Below are 17,711 nucleotides of genomic sequence, written 5' to 3'. Positions count from 1 at the left end.
ACATTTTTGTTCTTGCAAGTCTTCGAAAAAAGGCAAAAAAAAAAATCATCCTAATGAACCATGAAAAACTTTACACAAGCCCTCTGAGGGGCGTAAACTTCCACCAAGGCAGACCAGTCTCTGGGCAGTATTTACTTTAATGGGAACAGGCGTTTTGTCAATTTTCGACCAATTAATCATTAAGCTGACCTTGAAGACCAAGTTTAAAGGGATCGTCGACATGACCCCACTCAACACCCCTACAAAGTTTCATCAGAATTCATTCAAAACTTGTCAAGTCATCAGGTTTATAGACAGAATAACACAAACACAAAGGCTGAGTTGTTAAACTGTTATAGTTTTCAAGCTATTCTAGTGAGTTATCTCAATGTATATTTTGCTTTTGGACCAAATAGACTGAACTTTAAGCCAAATAGTGTATTATCATTTTTATTTTGTCAAGATTACCGGTGTCAAAGAATACTTAAGTTCCCTGCTCCTTCAGGTCTACACAGGAGCTAAAGCAGAACTCAAAGAAACACTGATATACTTTGCTTGTAAGATAAGAAACCCTCCTGTGGTAAACCTGTTACTGGAAACATAATAGTCAAATCCACAGGCCTGATTCCAGCCTGATGCCAGAATCCAGTGGCTTCTGGATTGCTCATGAGTAGAATTTAAAGCCCATGAAATATGGAAAAGGGCACAGTGTTGGCTCCAAGCCTGGCCACCCACTCAGCCCTCAGGCAGGGGTCAACTGCCCCCACCCACCCACGGTCGCCCCAACCCACCTGGGTGTGTATATGTGTGTGTGTGTGTCCCTGTCTGTCTATGCCTATTCGTAACACAGTGTTTGCTAAATTGGTTACACACTGTTCTGTCATTATGATAAAATGAGCCCTGATTGCCCAATGCTTTGCCAGGTAAAATACATTTGTTATTCTATTACAGGGTGATGGACAGGGTTGCCTCAAGATAAATGCAAAAAGTCTTTAGCATCACAAGCTTTGCCAGGGGCCATTTTTGCTCCATTCAAATGGTTTTTGCCAAGTGGCAGAATGGCTGCCAGTTTCCACAGCAAACTCCGCCACCTGTGATGGATGGCCCAGTGGGTTAGGCTACACAAACGCAGCTGTGATTGCACGGTGCCATAATGGAGGAAAAGGGGGGGACCTGCGAGCATGAGATAGACAGAGGTTTTATAAGCTTTCATATTGCTTTGAGCTGAAACATTGAGAGCAGATTCAAAGCTCTGAGACTGTGGAGAATTAGCTGCGGTCAACCATAGCTGCACCAGTTTGCTCTGTGCCTTGACAGTGGAATAATTGAACAAAAACTTTGAACTGCGTTTTTTTACTTTTCGACAAGCCAAGCACAAAACATTTAGGATTAGACACAAATCCACTGTCAATTAAAGGGACAGGGAAATTGAATTAGAATTGCATTTTCTATAGAAAATCTTCATAGCTGCACAACTATGAGCAAAACATTTAAGGATGACAAAAAGCCACTACAGTTTCCTTTGATTTTTTTGTTGACATAATATCAGTCAAAACTGGCTTCAATTGATCTCTGTCCATCTGAAACCATGAACCATCCTTTCTACTATTTCTTTGATTGATTGGGATTAATCAGGGGGATAAAGAATATGCAAATCCCACCTTTGCACTTTAGAGTCTTTTTTTTTATTAGATAAAAATCCAAAAAACAAAAAAATAAAAATGTAGTGAAATGAAATAATGTTATGTTATTCTGTTACGTTACATATTCTGTTTATGTAATTAAGCCTGACTGCCTGCTCACATATGCAAGATGACTTTGAGCATTATTCAATATTGATAATACTTTGCATTTAGTTTAACCTCAAGTAATAAAGATGATAACTTCTAATAAGACCAAACAGTGTAAATATGGAAAGTAATATTATTAATTAATAAATAATAATAACATTACTTTTCAAGCTATAATCTTTAGTTTTCCTATGTTTAAAATAGCACGTTGTCACTCATGGACTGATATGTACGGAGGACTAACATGAGCATTTACTGTGATTTCTCCATAGAGAGACATGCTGGATGTCAGTCAAATCATGAAGGATCTGGCCAGCATGGTTCATGAACAAGGAGATGCAATAGGTAAGATGCTGCCCCGTCTTGTTGTGTATACCTTGAATTTTTACACTGCTGACTCTCATTTATTACAGATAACCTTTTGTGGGCTCATTTTAATATGATGTGCTTGACTAATGCCCTAAGCTTGAACGTTCTGCTGGGCAAAACAAACTTTTTAACCTCCACCTCCCTGCCATGCTGACAAATTTTCTGATGAGAAGCAAAAAGATGTGGGTTTAAAAAAACACAACAGTGCAGAGTGTTTGAGAAAATCCATTTAGACACCCTGATATCTGTAAACGGCTCTCCACTCCCTGCAGTGATGTAGACTTGGCAAAAAGAATGAAACTTAGCACACAGATATAGGGCAGATATAAAGGCTTTTCTGCTGGGTCACAAATGTGCCATCAGCTATGTCTGGCTCCCTCATGAGCATTCACTGGAGAATTAGCTTTTACTTGGTGTCAGCCATATGGGAAAAAGGGACATACCTGAAAAATGTAGGTGTGATTTTGGCTTTAGATCAAATCTAACTTGAAGTGAAAGGCAGATGACTTTCCAAATTAAGGTTACTGTGTTGAGCCGTGGTCTGTGTAGCACAGGGCTGGGTATCGTCACTGATTTCTATACCTGGTTTAATTCTGATTCACAAGGTCTGGATTTGATTTGATTCAATTTGGAGTCATTTAGAAATATTATAATTGATAATTTATCAGTACATGTCCATATTTTTATATTTGTGTATAAAAACAAAGCTTGTGAGACTTCATCAGAGGTTTAAGCATCACAGCAGATGCCTTTGTGTCAAAGTAACTGAGGATGAAACACAGAAAAACGTGAAGGAGATTTTCCTGGCCTGGCTTTTTATAGTGGATAACCTTTAAAATATTCTGCAGTAGATCAAAAACTGAAGAAAACCATGAATAAACTCATGAACATTACCTGATGCTGCTAAATGGAAGCAGAGCAAAGTTACAGAGGATTTTTTAGAGACACAGCTAAGCATTTTGAAATTTGGCATCATTTATAAACATGTTAATTTCTTCTGTATTAAACAGAAGAAATTAGGCTTTCTTGTCAGAGGTCATTTTTGAAAACAAAAAAAGCAGCGGCTGACTGCTGAGTAATGGAGGGAGCTGTGCAGAAAGTGCGATTTTAATCGTGGTGGAAGCCAAACAGCCAAAGTAAGAGGGAATTTATTTCTGAGTTTTTCAACCATGAAGCGTAGTTTCATCTTCTTTTGCTGGTGGTTCAGTGAACGCCCGACAGCATTAACGATCCGCGCTTTGTGTTTACATCTTTCTGTGGAATCCATTTACCTGCTCTTTAATCGTTTGCTGTTTTAGCTGTTTGGCGGTTGTTGAAAATGTTTTGTGAGCTTTAACCCAGGATCCAGGTGTTTCTAGCAAAACACATTTATATTTAAAAATCGATTCAGCATTTAATGATTCGATATCACATTATTCAAACTAAAATCGATTTGAATCTATGTTTTAAACCCACCCCTAGTGGCAAAGCAGTTTGGGCTGTTGCTGGAAGACACTCACTTCATTGACAGTCCACTTGCTTAGCTGAATAAATAACTGCGAGGATAGCATTGTTTTATATAACAAAGGATTTCTCACTTTTTTGTTTGTTTGTTTGTTTTTTGGGGGGGAGGTCATAAAGTTACAATTCACAATTGCCAATTGCTTTCACAAATATGCAAAAAAAAAAAAAAACAATCATGAGGGGGGCTAATACTTTTTCACTGCACTGTAATTTGATGGATGTGAACCAAACTGTAATCCTACTCCAAACCCATACCACTACCTGGTGGCTCCCAAAGTCTGACACGAAATCAAAAATCTGCCTTATTTTTTTAATTAAAGATGATCACAGATATATAGAAAAAAAGAACAATGAAGTCTGACATGCAACATTTGAAAGAAATGCTTCAGATTCTTTCATTTTTCTTGGTCATGAAGGATATTAGTATCAAGTTCCTTGAGCTAAGATGAAATTGACGTGGATTTGATCAACTAAATCAAACTGCAGCCTTTTTTACTTGTTTTCTAGCTGTGTCTCAAGTTTCCAACAGAGGATTGCTATGTAGGATTGTGACAGGCAGTAACATTGTGTCAGAACGAAGTCAAAGTGTCAGAAGTTAGATTGTTATTTTGAGAAAAGAGGAGCTTTCCCAGCATTATTTAATGGCAGTGTTGGGGAGTAACGGAGTACATGTACCAGTGTTACGTATTTAAAATACAAAATTTGAGTAACTGTATTCCATTACAGTTACCGTTTAAAAAGGTGGTATTCACAATACAGTTACTTTGTTGAAATAAAGGGATTACGCGGCGATCTTTTCCTGTTTCATATGTTAGGCTGTCCCCTCTCTATTTTTGGTAATTCCACGCCGGTGGAAACTCAAACAAAACACACATTAAGAGGCTCTCATGTCTGTGTCTCAATCTCACGGCCCCTGTCACCTCTACTTGCGGCCGCATAATGACGTGAAGAAATATTTTTTTAAATTATTGTTCAAAAGATTATTTAATATGAAGGCAATAGGCAGAGTGTTACAGGCATAGCCCTAAAGACTGTAGCCTCATGGGCAGTGTAGTCCAGTGGTAAGTGAGCTATTAAGACTCGACTGTACGCTGTGTTCGTGTTTTCCTCCGAAACAATAAGTTCCGTTGGAGCAGCCTTTCAACCCCTCTCTCTGTCTCTCACTAGCAAAGTTGACCCAGACAACAAAGTAAAGCTAGTTTTTGGCTACGAGACCGACACGAACCCGACGTATTAGTCAGAGGTCCCTTTACTACTGTTCAGAGCCGCGGACCTGTTTCATATGCATGCAGAATAGTTTTCTATAAGAGATCGCTGCAAAAAGTGCAGCCTTACCTAATGTCCACCCTACTTTTACTCATTTTATATTAAGATTTAAAAACCTAGTTGGTATTGGTATGGTGAGTATCCTTCAGTAATAGTGATAAATCACACAGCAATAGTACATTCATGTAGTTGTAAAAAGCTTGATAATATATTAAGTAATCCAAAGTATTCTGTTATGTTACTCTCATTGAGTAACGCAACAGAATACTTTACAAAATACATTTTGGGGCATATATTCTGTAATCTGTAGTGGAATACATTTTAAAAGTAACTGTCATGATTCGGCTGTGTGCAGGCAGGATGAGGACCCAAACGCAAGCTCACGGAGGCAGGAATGAACTGAAAACACAGCTTTATTGCTGGACAGAAAAACCGTACAAACTAAACTGGGAAAAGCTCATTATAATGTACACTAGGAGACACGGGGAGAATCACACACAGCATGAGGGAGAACGCGACACAGAACTGAGGGAGACGCAGACATAAATACACAGAGGGTTAACGAGGGAAGTGGGAGCACACGGGGAACACAGGTAACACTGATAATCATAACAAGACACGGCAGGAGTAAACGCAACACTGGCGGGAGACTGTCAAAGTAAAACAGGAAGTACAGAGGTTCAGACAGGAGGAGAGAGAGCACGGGGAGAGCACAGACATAATGGGCAGGGGAAAACATGGAATAAAACACAAGGAGAGACGAGGGCTCACAGATACACAGAGGGACCCAGAGGGACACACAGGGGGTAAGAGTCACAAGGGGAAAACACATAAGGAAACAACGTAACAGAGCAAACCCAGGAAGCATGGCCTAAATAAGGAACAAAATACATGAAAACTAAGAATACTGGACCAACATGACCCAGGACCATGACAGTAACCTTCCCAACACTGTTTAATGGCTAGACTGAAGGTTTCTAAGAGGGCAGACCTCTAAAAACACTTGGTGAAAACTGGATCAGTTGAATCAAAGCAGGATTTGACAGACCAAAATAAGCACACCATCAAGTCTTGCACTACTGATGTAAAAATTCTAAAGAATTTTTAAATTTTTTCTGTCTAAACAAGGTCATAGTCTCAGAGGATGCATACGGGCGATCGTAGCTCAAGAGTTGGCAATTCATCTTGTAGTCGGAAGGTTGCTGGTTCGAGCCCTGGCTCCGACAGTCTCGGTCGTTGTGTCCTTGGGCAAGACACTTCACCCGCTGCCTACTGGTGGTGGTCAGAGGGCCTGGTGGCGCCAGTGTCCGGCAGCCTCGCCTCTGTCAGTGCGCCCCAGGGCGGCTGTGGCTACAATGTAGCTTGCCATCACCAGTGTGTGAATGTGTGTGTGAATGGGTGGATGATTGAATGTGTAAAGATATTTTCACTGAAATTGAGATCTCGATTATTTGACGATATTTATTTAACAATAATAATGTATTGAATAATGGCTTTAAAGATTGTCAAAAAATAATATAAAATAGTGTGCAAATACTGATTACAGTGGAAATGTTTGCAATATAAAAAATAAATGCAAAATGTAAACATCTATGTTTAGTGAACTTCAAAATATTGCACAATATTTGATCCACGTCTGACTCCGCAAACCCATAATGTTTCCACACCACTGAAGTCGTTTCACCTCTTTTCAACCAGTGGCATTCTTTCTTCAGCAGCCATTATCCTCTCCTCTCCAAATAACTTCTGCTTAGCTTTCCGAGCTTCCCTCGGGTCCTCTTAATTGTTGTGACGCGTGTTCGAAACGCAGAGAGGTGCGCTCAATTTGCCACACAGAGCAGCGCGAGAGTAAAGCAGGAGGGAGGTGCTAATACTCGGCTCAGTCATTTTTAATGATCGTTGAAAACCCAGATCGTAATCGAGATTAAAATTCGATTAATTGAGCAGCCCTACATTGTAATGGAAAAACGTTTATTTACTGATGAATCCTATTTTGTGGTTCGTGGTAGTAATGGAGGGGTGTTTGCAAGGAGACTGACTGAAGAGAGAAACCACACGACAATGCATCAAACCCACAGTAAAACACTGTGAAGAGATTTCAAGGCTTCATCTTGCACTCTGGTTTGTATCTCTGTGGAGAAGGATTCATATTCATAACTCAAAGATATGAAGAACCATTTAAACCCAAAGACCAAGGGCAACTGTTTATTATGGACTTATTAAATGTCACCACAAACCCACTGAAAATTTTGGGGTAACTTAAACAGTCAAAAAGACAAACATTCCTGATCTCAAACACAATAGTTCTGACTATAACTATGGGTAGCTTTATTTAAAAACACACACACACACACACACACACACACACACACACACACACACACACACACACAGAATGACACTTCAGCGTCTCAAAATACTCGGGATTAGTTGCATTGCTTTATGGCGTAAAAGGTGTGGGTAGGTAATGGGGATGTGGGTGTGTGATGAAGTTTCCTAGGAAGAATGGGAAGCAATAACTTGTGCTAATTGCTACCTTTTTGTTACAGAGTGCCCTTTTGTTTGCTACCTTCAATCAGCCTAATGTAGATACCCTTTAAATACCCTTTAGAGTCAGGCTGACTAAAACTGGCTTATCCTAACTGCAAGAATGGATAATAAAATGTTTTTGTTTTTGTTTTCTTCATTGTATGCCCTTTTCTTCAATGTACTAGTCTTAATTAGGCTGGCTAAAATGTAGAGATATAAATGATGCGCCAAATTCAAAACTGTTTTTTAAGGGTAATTTTTCTCTGTTTTGTCATCATTTTATTATCTGTGAACTTTGCAAAATAAGCAAGAAAGCTGTTTCCACTAAAGGTGGAAACAACAAACTTCACCACTTGAGGATTAAGCTGCCATTTCATACAGCAGGAATGTAAGGTGGATATACTAGCAGCTAGTGATGTGCAACCCAAAGTAAACAATTGACTCAACCAGCTTCTCTGGAGTATTCACTGGCGCTCCATTTGACAGGGAGACCAGGGTGGATGAAAATTATTGATGTGGATACATAGAGGTAAAATGAGGGCTTCAAGCAACTTGTTAAACAACACTGAGCCAAAATGCAAAGTCCTGAGTAGAAAATATTTATCAGTTCATGTTTTAGTATGTAACATTGTTACACAAATGAACCCCACCATCAGGAAAATAAACCATAATTTGATTTAAACGGACTAAACACCACAGGTGTGAAAACACCTGTGAGAGGTTTAGTGTTACACACTCAATTTTTTGATATTTAGTTGTAAAGCATCCTGGTACTTGTAGAGCAGTTCCTGTGGCTATTTGTCATAGTTTCAATGCAATTATGCACTCAAAACAGTGAGTGTAAGTATTGTAATAGCCACATTTACACAATTACAAACTGTATACACAGTGGGTCATTCCCATCACTGGGCCCACAGGTGAAACCTCTGTGAGACAATGGACCACCCCACCATGATGTGAGCTATTATGGTCACCTGAGGCCAGATGTGAATGGGAGTTGAAACGCCTGAAAGGGATCTCAGGACTGCACTGTTGGTGGCTGATAGTGGCTACAGTAGACGTCGATGGTGCCCTTTACTCGTCTCTTAAACCATTTGTCTTCTCTGTCCAAAATATAAACACTGGCATGCTGGAAGGAGTGTCTTCATCTTAAAATGCAGTTGTAAAGCTGCGTTGTTTCCTGTTAAGGTGGTGTTTGTAGAGAGGAGAGCTGTTTGTCCTATGTAGAGATCTAATCACTTCTTGCTATATACTGCACCGCATACACTATGTTTTTTCGCTTGTGTTTGGGTGTTTTGTCCTTGTCAGGAAACAAGGGAACAACAGTTGGTCTACGACTGAAGAAGACTTTTGAATGAGGTGCAAAATGTCCAGAAGTCCAGTTGCCTTTTTTTCAAGCTGTTAAGACGACCATAACCCAGCTGACGGAGACCCTAGACCAGGGATGTCGAACTCCAAGCCTCGAGGGCCGGTGTCCTGCAGGTTGTCGATGTGTCCTTGATCCAACACAGCTGATTTAAATAGCTAAATTACCTCCTCAACATGTCTTGAAGTTCCCCAGAGGCCTGGTAATGAACTAGTCATTTGATTCAGGTGTGTTCACCCAGGGTGATAACTAAAAAGTTTGAGTCGAACTCAAGGCCTGGAGTTCGACACCCCTGCCCTAGACAGACAACATCCTCAAACAATTTTTATGAAGAAGTAAATACCAGATCTTTTTGTAAAACACTGTAAACATGTTTAATTATGTTCTAAAGTTTGCTGTTTTAATGTGGAAGTACTGCAGTTTTTCACACTCTACATTGGCGTCACTTTGTTGTCCTAGAAGAAGTCCAATATAACTAGTGTATAGAGGACAGCTGTAAAAGTACCATCAGTCACATTCTGCTCTTTCAAACGTTGACTGTACGTCAGCCCTCACTCAGATGAAGAATAAACTGAACACTTCCTTCTGTCACATTTAGTACTTTTATCTGTTTGCAAATTCTGCCACATCTCATGCTTGCTCTGCTTATGAATGAGGTACTGCGTTTTTCTGCCACTTTATCATTTGCATGTGAAAGACTGTGGATGTGGTATTTTGGACATGGTAGAGGAACACAGTGTGATTCTACCTAAATGAGTGAAGGAAGAAATAGAAGAGAATACTGTGGAAGACCGCAGAGTTCAGAGGCATTATACCAAAGCAGACATCCTATCTGATCACCACAGAGCCAGGCAATAATGGACCTGTCCCCATTAAAAGAGATGCACTGAAATTGCCCTGACCTTTTTTTTCTTGGTGTAGTGGCAAATAGAAATAATATTTGATTGTGTTGTGGAGGCATTTGTGGAAAAAGCAGGCAACACAAAGAAAAGAATAGGCTAAAAAAAAAGGAAGGATTAGCACTTTCACGGCCTATTCATGTGGGCTACTCTGGAACACTACTCAAAATAGCTTCAGTTTATACACATGAAAACAATACTTTCTTTTTATATCCAAGATCTGTGTTTGTTTGGTATTTCCAGAGCCTTTGTATTGTAAGAGTGGCATCAGCGGGGATTCAGAACATGTAGTTATCATATGGATTCACAGTTCCCAGAAGTGGTTAATGAGCAATTAGAAGATGTGACTATAGAGAGACAGAATTAAGTTTTTCAATAATTAGAAGTCAATAAATGCATTGATTTGGATTTTTATAGCACAGCAAAGTGTATGAATTTACATCTTTGTATGTATATACATATACATATGTATATAGATTAGTCTTAAAGTGTTAGCAAGCCATATCTGTCTTCTTAGATATGTTGATGTTATATATAATTATATATTATATATAATTTCTTTGTATATTTATATAATTTCAGCACTGGTGGTGTATTTTAAACTTATCCTATGTATTCAGTCTCATTTGAGTTGAGTTGCAAAAGAATACAAACAGTAATGGTCAACAGGAACACAGAGCCTAGAAGCTATATTTATGAGTCTTCTCAAATATGCTCCGACTCTTTATCTATAGCCATATTACAAAATAGATAGTTGTTCCCCTGATTGTTATGCAAGTATCTTTTTTATCATAATAGATCATACTCATAATTAAACAGACCAGACAACTACATGCCATAAAGTTATATTTATTTATAAGTTATATTTAGCCAGCAAGAAGTTATGTTCTAATCTGTCCTAATCTGCCATCAGCTAATATCCAAAACCTACTAATTCATTGCTGGATAACCTGCTAACATATTTTAATACACAAGGTAATTTGATTCATGTGTTTTGGATAATATACAGTCTTTTTTTTAAGAAACAACATTTTACCCTTTACAAGGGTGTCTCAAGCTTTTATTGTGCTATATCTCTGTGTCTCAGCTAGTGTATGTTGCTAACATCCAGGAACTGTTGAGACGCTCCATGATCCGCCATTGCTATAAAAAAACAGAAAAAGAACAAAATGGTCCATTAGAGTGAATGAAGATGACACAACCATCCAGAGCTCCAGCTATTCCTGCAGTTTGTCCAGAGGGAATGTTCTGGAACTCTCTCAAAGATACTAAAGGAGTCTTCCCTTTGTGAGCATATGTGACAAGCTGAGCAAGAATAAGGACATAGTAGTTTTTGGAAAAATTAGGTTCATTTTACCCCCCAAAATGCAAAGAAATATATGAATAAATAAAAAGTCAAATGATAGTTTTAGGCTCTAAAAGGAGGTCAGATAAACAGAACTAAACTCAAACTATAATGATAACATTAGATAAAGTACAATAATATACTAATTATTAAAAAAGAACCAAACTGGATAAAAACAAACCACATGAATGACTATATCCTCCTCCTGAGAACCAGCCTATGTCCTCTGTAATGGACACTGTTTTTGGTCTATATCTTTTGACTTATTTGAAATACCCTACTAAGTCCTGATGTACTGAATAGAGGACATCCTGGGTTTCCATTGATATCTCATGTGTTTGGGTGGCCTCTTTTAGCTCCAAAGGAAGGAAATCACAAAAAAAGTTCAATCTCAATATTTTTTTTCCTCTGTTCTCAGGAGGATATCACAAACTGCTTTGTGTCATTATATTATGTCCTGGAATAAGAGTGCTTCTTAAAATGTTTGTGAAATGATTAAAATTGCCTATAGACATACAGTGAATGTGGGGCTTATGGGATCATCAGTGGTCCCTTGTCTTCAGGGCAGTTGCCTGCTATGCCCTCATGGTGAAATGGTGGATCACCTGAAAACCCATTTAAACACATTTAAACTCTGGTACCCACAAAATCTTACTTATTATCTTTAACTACTGGGTTTAGTTTAAGTTACCTCTTTAAAACCATATATTTCCCACTCATGGCAAAGAACATCCTCTGAGCAGAAGGGCAGAAAAAAACGGAATTAATTAGTGAGTCCATTAATCAGGCTTACTTTCTGAGCTGGTGAATCTAAGCATGTATTCCCCATCTTCTTTAACTCACCATTACAGAGTAAATGCTTTTAGTCAATCAGCACAATTCATTCACCCAACCACCTCCTCTCGTTAAGTTCAAAAGTTAATTCTCTACAAGCTCAACTGGTGCAGTAATTATCAGGGGCCACTGAAGCCTTAAACATAAGACACATCTTTGAGCTGGCTGCAACCTTTTTACTCTCACTACACCAAAACAATCAATAGTACTCTCACTGTTATTGGCCAGCTGTAAATATATGTGGGTAACTATGTGGTGATGCCAAAGATTTTGAACCATCCACTTCATTAAACTCATCCTGTCTCATCCCATTAATGTCTGTGTATTGACAGGCTTAAAAGAGGAGGTCTTGCTGCTGTAGCAGTGTTAACTGTTAGACCAGTAGCTTCTGGTACCGCTTGATTATGTGTCAAGAGTTTCAATGAAGAGTCACATCTTTAACACTGTCCCCACAGGTGGGAAAATATTCCCGCCATTTGTCTTTCCATATCATGCAGAAGCATTAAAATTCTAACTTTCTTTTTTTTATGTTTATAAATGTAAATTTATATTCATGGATCAAATATATAATATTACTCTGGTGCAAACTGTTATTACAGATGAATCAGCAAGGTTGTATTTAGTGTTCTTTTTGTCATTTATTTGGATGATTTTTTTTTTAATGGAACATTGTCTGCGTATGCCAGTGATGACTAAATCTGTGTTAATATGATATATTTGCTATATTTGCTGATGTTCCTCTTGTTAATTTCAGGGCACACATTTCAAGTGCTATGACTGCAATTCCTTATAGTGGTAATACCTTGAAGCCTTTGTTAATGTACTGTAGGAGAACTAATCATAGTTAAAATAACAGAAAACTTTTTTTTAAAAGTCGGATTCCTAATAGAAAGATTTAATACTCTAAATCGGAAGGGGGGCAGGATGCGGACGGGGAAAATCACAAATTTGCTTAACAATCTTGAAATGAAAGGCCAAGAAGAGCATCATTAATGTGTTATTTATGAATATATCTGAATCACCACAAGATTTGAAACATTTTGATTATTTTTCAGTTAGATAAGCAGTGTAGGGCTGCAGTGGTTAAAAACAGGAGTGCATAAGGCCTCAGCTACCTATGAAATGTGTCCTGGTCTTGTTTCTGTCTCTTTTCCTGCTTCTGTCCTTTGCACCATCTTGACTTTCTCAATATTTCTGTCTCCACACACAGAAAGGTACAACAGCAGTACCCATTAGGCTATTGTTCCAGTGACTTGCGGATGTGGTGTAAACGCAAGTTATATGAGATTATAGGTTTAACTTAAAGGCCACACCTCAAGGCCAATGTCAAAAGCTTACGAACTGCTGACTTTGTGACCTTTATTTTGACAGATTACTGTAACATGTCTTCCCATTGAACATTAATTTATGCTGTAGTCTAAGAAAGCAGCTCCTGCAGGGTATACTGACTACCTGCTAGCTTCAGCATGAGCATTTGTTTAAAGTCCTGCTTAGCACATGGTGGGTTGATAGCAGCTGCAGGCTTCAGCCGACGTGATATTCACATGAAATGTTTAAATCGAAAAGAATCTCACACAGTTTGCTAAAAAAAAAGAGTAAGCTTTACCTCTAAACTATACAAACGATGAACAATAGAGATGTCACCCATCTCTGAACATTGGTGCTTTGGCTGCTCCCATGTTGGCCTTTTGAAGCCAAAGTGACTATGTTTGTAAAGCAGATTTTACACTACATCTATAAGTTCACTACGGTCTGCTTGGGTTCCAATGAGATAAATTTCATCATCAGACAGTAAGCGTGAGAGTCCATCAGTGTGCCTTCCTGTTTCTTATGGCCGTGTGAACTAGTCCACAGAGAGTTTACATTACAATCCACCAAGCACATTTGTACCCAGGCAGACTTTAAAGAGGTATAACAGGAATGGGTACTCAGGTCTTATGCTCAACTGAGTTTAATCTAGTCTTAACTTAGCACTCCACCATTATATGTAAACATGGAGCGCTAAGTTAAAGTCTAATGCATCACACGCCAGGGTGAGTTCTAGTAATTACAAGTCCTGGTTGACATCTAAGCTTGTACTGTCCCTTCTCACGTACTTCATCGTCCCCATCTTGGTCCTTGAATACAGAGCCAACAGGTCAGTGGATGATGCAGTTATGGCACTGCACTTGAGGTTGCTTTTTATGGACTTCAGTTATGCTTTTAATACCATTCTCCCAGCTAGGCTGCTGGATAAGATCTCCCAGTTGAGTGAGCCTGCTCCCACCTGCAGGTGGATCACTTACTTCCTGTCTGACAGGAGGAAGCATGTGAGACTGGACTGCCATGGTTTAGACTTTCAGTGGATCAGCACTGCTTCCTCTCAGGGCTTTGTACTTTATCCTCTGCATATCTCTCTATACACTAGTAAGTAAGTAAGTAGTAAGTAAACTTTATTTATTAAGCGCTTTTCGCAGATAGACAATCACAAAGCGCTGTACATAAATATTAAAATAAACAATAAAATCGATAGACAATGTACACAATATAAAAGATCTAGCAGCTGCACCTAAACTCCCAAAGTTTGCGGTTGACATCACGCTCTCAGGGCTCACCTCAGGTGGGGTTGAGTCTGGAGCAACATGGAGCTCAATGCTATCAAAACAGTAGAGATGATACTGGACTTCCAGCTCCACCAGTTCCCATCTTCCAGCATGCCTGTCCAGTCGAGACTATCAAGTCCTTCCACTTCCTGGGAACAATCTCCCAGCACCTAAAGTGGTACCTAAACATTGGCTACCTCAACAAGAAGCCACTTTCTGCACCAGCTGAAGAAATTTAACCTGTCAAAGTCCGTGATGGTACAGTTTTACTCCTCCAACATTGAGTCTTTCCTCACCTCCTCCATCACCATCTAGTACACTGCTGCCACTGACAAAGCCAGATTGCAGCATGTCATCCATTCCGATGAAATGATTGGCTGCAATTCCCTACAAGACCTGTACACGTCCACAACGCTGAGATGGGCAACTAAGATTGCTGGCAATCAAATCTTGAGCATGATGATGGCAGAAAGATTGTTTCATATTTTGAAGGCCTTTAAAGTATATATTTGCAACACTGGTTTCTGAGGCATGATGTATGACAAATATGTAGTGCATTGTTTTGACAGGGGTGTTTTTGCTTCTATACTAATATTACAGATATTGTGTATCATTTCTGTTCAATATGTACAATGTTATAGATGTGCAGTGATTTCTGATGAGGTAAAATACCTGCAACTGTAGTACTTGTGAGGCTCTACAAACCAGTAGTGAGTAAGTCAGTGAATGAATGAGTTTTATGTTGTTGTATGTTGTTATATTAAAAGGAATCCAATCTGTTCTTTGTTTCCTCAGATAGTATTGAAGATTATATCCAGACAACTTCTTCTAATGTGGAGTCAGCCAATCAAGAACTTGCCAAGGCCAACCAATACCAGGTAAGCACTGAATCGTCCTGTGCTGCAGTGTGCTCCACACCTTGGAGTCATTTTGTTCCGTTTTCATTTTGTGTACTTGACTGAGCCTTTTTATTGTAATGCACTCACACAAAGCTTAGCTTGATCAGCCATGCAAACAGGGACTTTGCTAACTAGATTACACAGCTTTATCACATCCCCCACTAGCATAATAACAGAAATGATGCAATTTCATGTCATACTTTACTAGCTTTTGCCTTCAGTTAAAATAATTGTATTTACAGACAGAAACATAAAATGCCTGCCTGGAGTCTTTTAAAAACACAAATCCATATACAGTATGCAATTCCTATTCTGTGAGCATGTTACTTCTACTAAGATAATTTTATGTTTTATTCTACAAGTGTATTGACTTTGGGAGGAAAATGCATTAACGGACAACAACAGCAGACCAGAAATTAAATAGAATTTATTTTTTCACTCTCTGTGGTTTTTGGGCTACAATTTTGACTTCACAGCACATATTGGAGAGAGGTTTTATGAGATGCCCAAGGGCCTGCTTTCACTCTTTCTTTTTGAGGAAATATGTGTGTATTCTGCCATTTTGTCAGGGACTATCTCAGTAGGCCAGAGCTCTGTTTGGCTTTGTGCTGTGTAGGGCCCAGGCTATGGTAAATAATGTATCGACTGAAGTATCTAGCTAATAAAGGATATACCTTTTCCACACGTGTGACATATCTCTCTAGAGGTGCATCCAAAGTCTCTACCTACATATTTTGACAGCCAAGCACATATATTCTGATGATTGACATTTAGATTTAGGTAGAAATCCATCTGGAAATTGTTTTCAATCTGGTATTGAAATGATATTTTCTTTGAATCATGGTTTGACCACTGGGCTAAACTTTCATTTTGTGATAGCCACATGAATTTTTAACAGCAGCTTTAATATGAAAACAACTGCTGGGCACTTTCCAATGCCTGCCATGACTGCAGTGCTTTCTGTCTGTCTCTATATACTGCCGTTCGACTCGCAAGTGAACAAATAAGCGAATGGCAACAGCTTTCTCATTAATTGTCATTTCATTATCTCAAGGAGAGCTGAGCTGTGACCGAGCTCGCGCTGAGCAATTTAGCTCTCAGCCAATCCCGACAGCCTCTGTCTTAGTAGAGGCAGAGCAGCTGAAAGGAAGCAAAACAATAAAGGAAGAAGACAGAGAGAGAGACAGACAAGCACAAAGTCAGACAGACGCTCTCATCGCTGTCCCATGGCAACTGTCATCTGTGGAGAACACTGGCAAACAGAGCTGTCACCAAGAAGTCATATATCAAAGTACTGTTAATGACAGCAGCATTTTCATCAAATGCATAAATATCTATAGTCTTGCATCATTTGTGCGCTGTCAATGGTGCAATCTCTGTATGTGGTTGAAACACATCCAGTGTCTGCTCAAGATTTTACTGACTTCACTGATTTCACTTCTATTTACTGCTGTCACTGTTAACCTACCAAGTGACACTCTAACAGTGTGCACACACAGTCTGTCTGTGCTTCCACTTCATCTGATGGTTTGTCTGCTTTTAGTTTTCACCAGCTTTCAGTGCATTTGTCTTTGACAGACCCTTTCTAAATGTCATCTCACAAAATTTACTTCTGTATTCTTATGCTTCAACCAAGCACCAATCTCTTAAGGTGAAAATTCAAACTAAACACTAGTTCCTTGAGGCTGGCTGCAAAAGTGGATCAATCCACTTTAAAATGGACATGAAATACTACATGTATCCTGACATTCACAAGTGTTTTCTAACTAACATTCACACTCCAATGGATGCACCAGAAAGCAACTTAGGGTTAGTATCATGCCCAAGGATATTTGGCATGCAGACTGTGGAAGCCAGAAATTGAACCACCAACCGTCCCAACCAGCAGGTGACCTGCGCTACCTCCTGAGCTACAGCAACCCCTCACTTACATTTTGGTATTTCCTCAAGTATGAAGTTCTACTCAATGAAAAACAAGGACATAAGGTTTCCAAAAAAGTATGGCATCACATGTAATAACCTGTTATGCTACAAACTGGTTAACTGTGCATGGGAAAAGAGAATATTCTATTGCATAAAATAGTACTGCTCTGCCAGCTGATTGCGCCGCTCAGTCTGTAGACCTAAACCAATGAGGAAAAAACAAACTGGGAGCTGACAGTGTCAGACCGGTAACTAGCTTGTCGGTCGGGTGAACCACAGTGCGCCTGACTCAAACAACTCTCCTCCACACAGTCCTCATTTATAAAGGGCTCCACAAACCCAAACATTAAGGTCGATTTTCCACTTTCAGTGTAGCTAGCCAAACAGCAAAGAACTACTTACTGCTTAAGTAACAGAGAGTAAACGT

The 17,711-nt window shown here is 39.2% G+C and overlaps 1 protein-coding gene across 3 annotated transcripts in view; it reads left to right on the top strand.

The window, feature by feature from the left end:
* tsnare1 (T-SNARE Domain Containing 1) overlaps window positions 1-17,711 on the top strand; it is a 241,031-nt gene that overhangs the window by 138,263 nt on the left and 85,057 nt on the right. For all 3 annotated transcript variants that reach the window (XM_039620211.1, XM_031749703.2, XM_039620210.1), the window contains exons 9-10: window positions 2,042-2,114; window positions 15,258-15,340. In XM_039620211.1, the coding sequence (XP_039476145.1) occupies window positions 2,042-2,114; window positions 15,258-15,340 (156 nt within the window). The remainder of the gene's footprint in view (window positions 1-2,041; window positions 2,115-15,257; window positions 15,341-17,711) is intronic.

This window comes from Oreochromis aureus, linkage group 11 (assembly GCF_013358895.1).
Source record: "Oreochromis aureus strain Israel breed Guangdong linkage group 11, ZZ_aureus, whole genome shotgun sequence".
NCBI classification, from domain to species: domain Eukaryota; kingdom Metazoa; phylum Chordata; class Actinopteri; order Cichliformes; family Cichlidae; genus Oreochromis; species Oreochromis aureus.
Note: the sequence above shows the minus strand (reverse complement) of the source record. Positions and strands in the feature narration are given on the sequence as shown.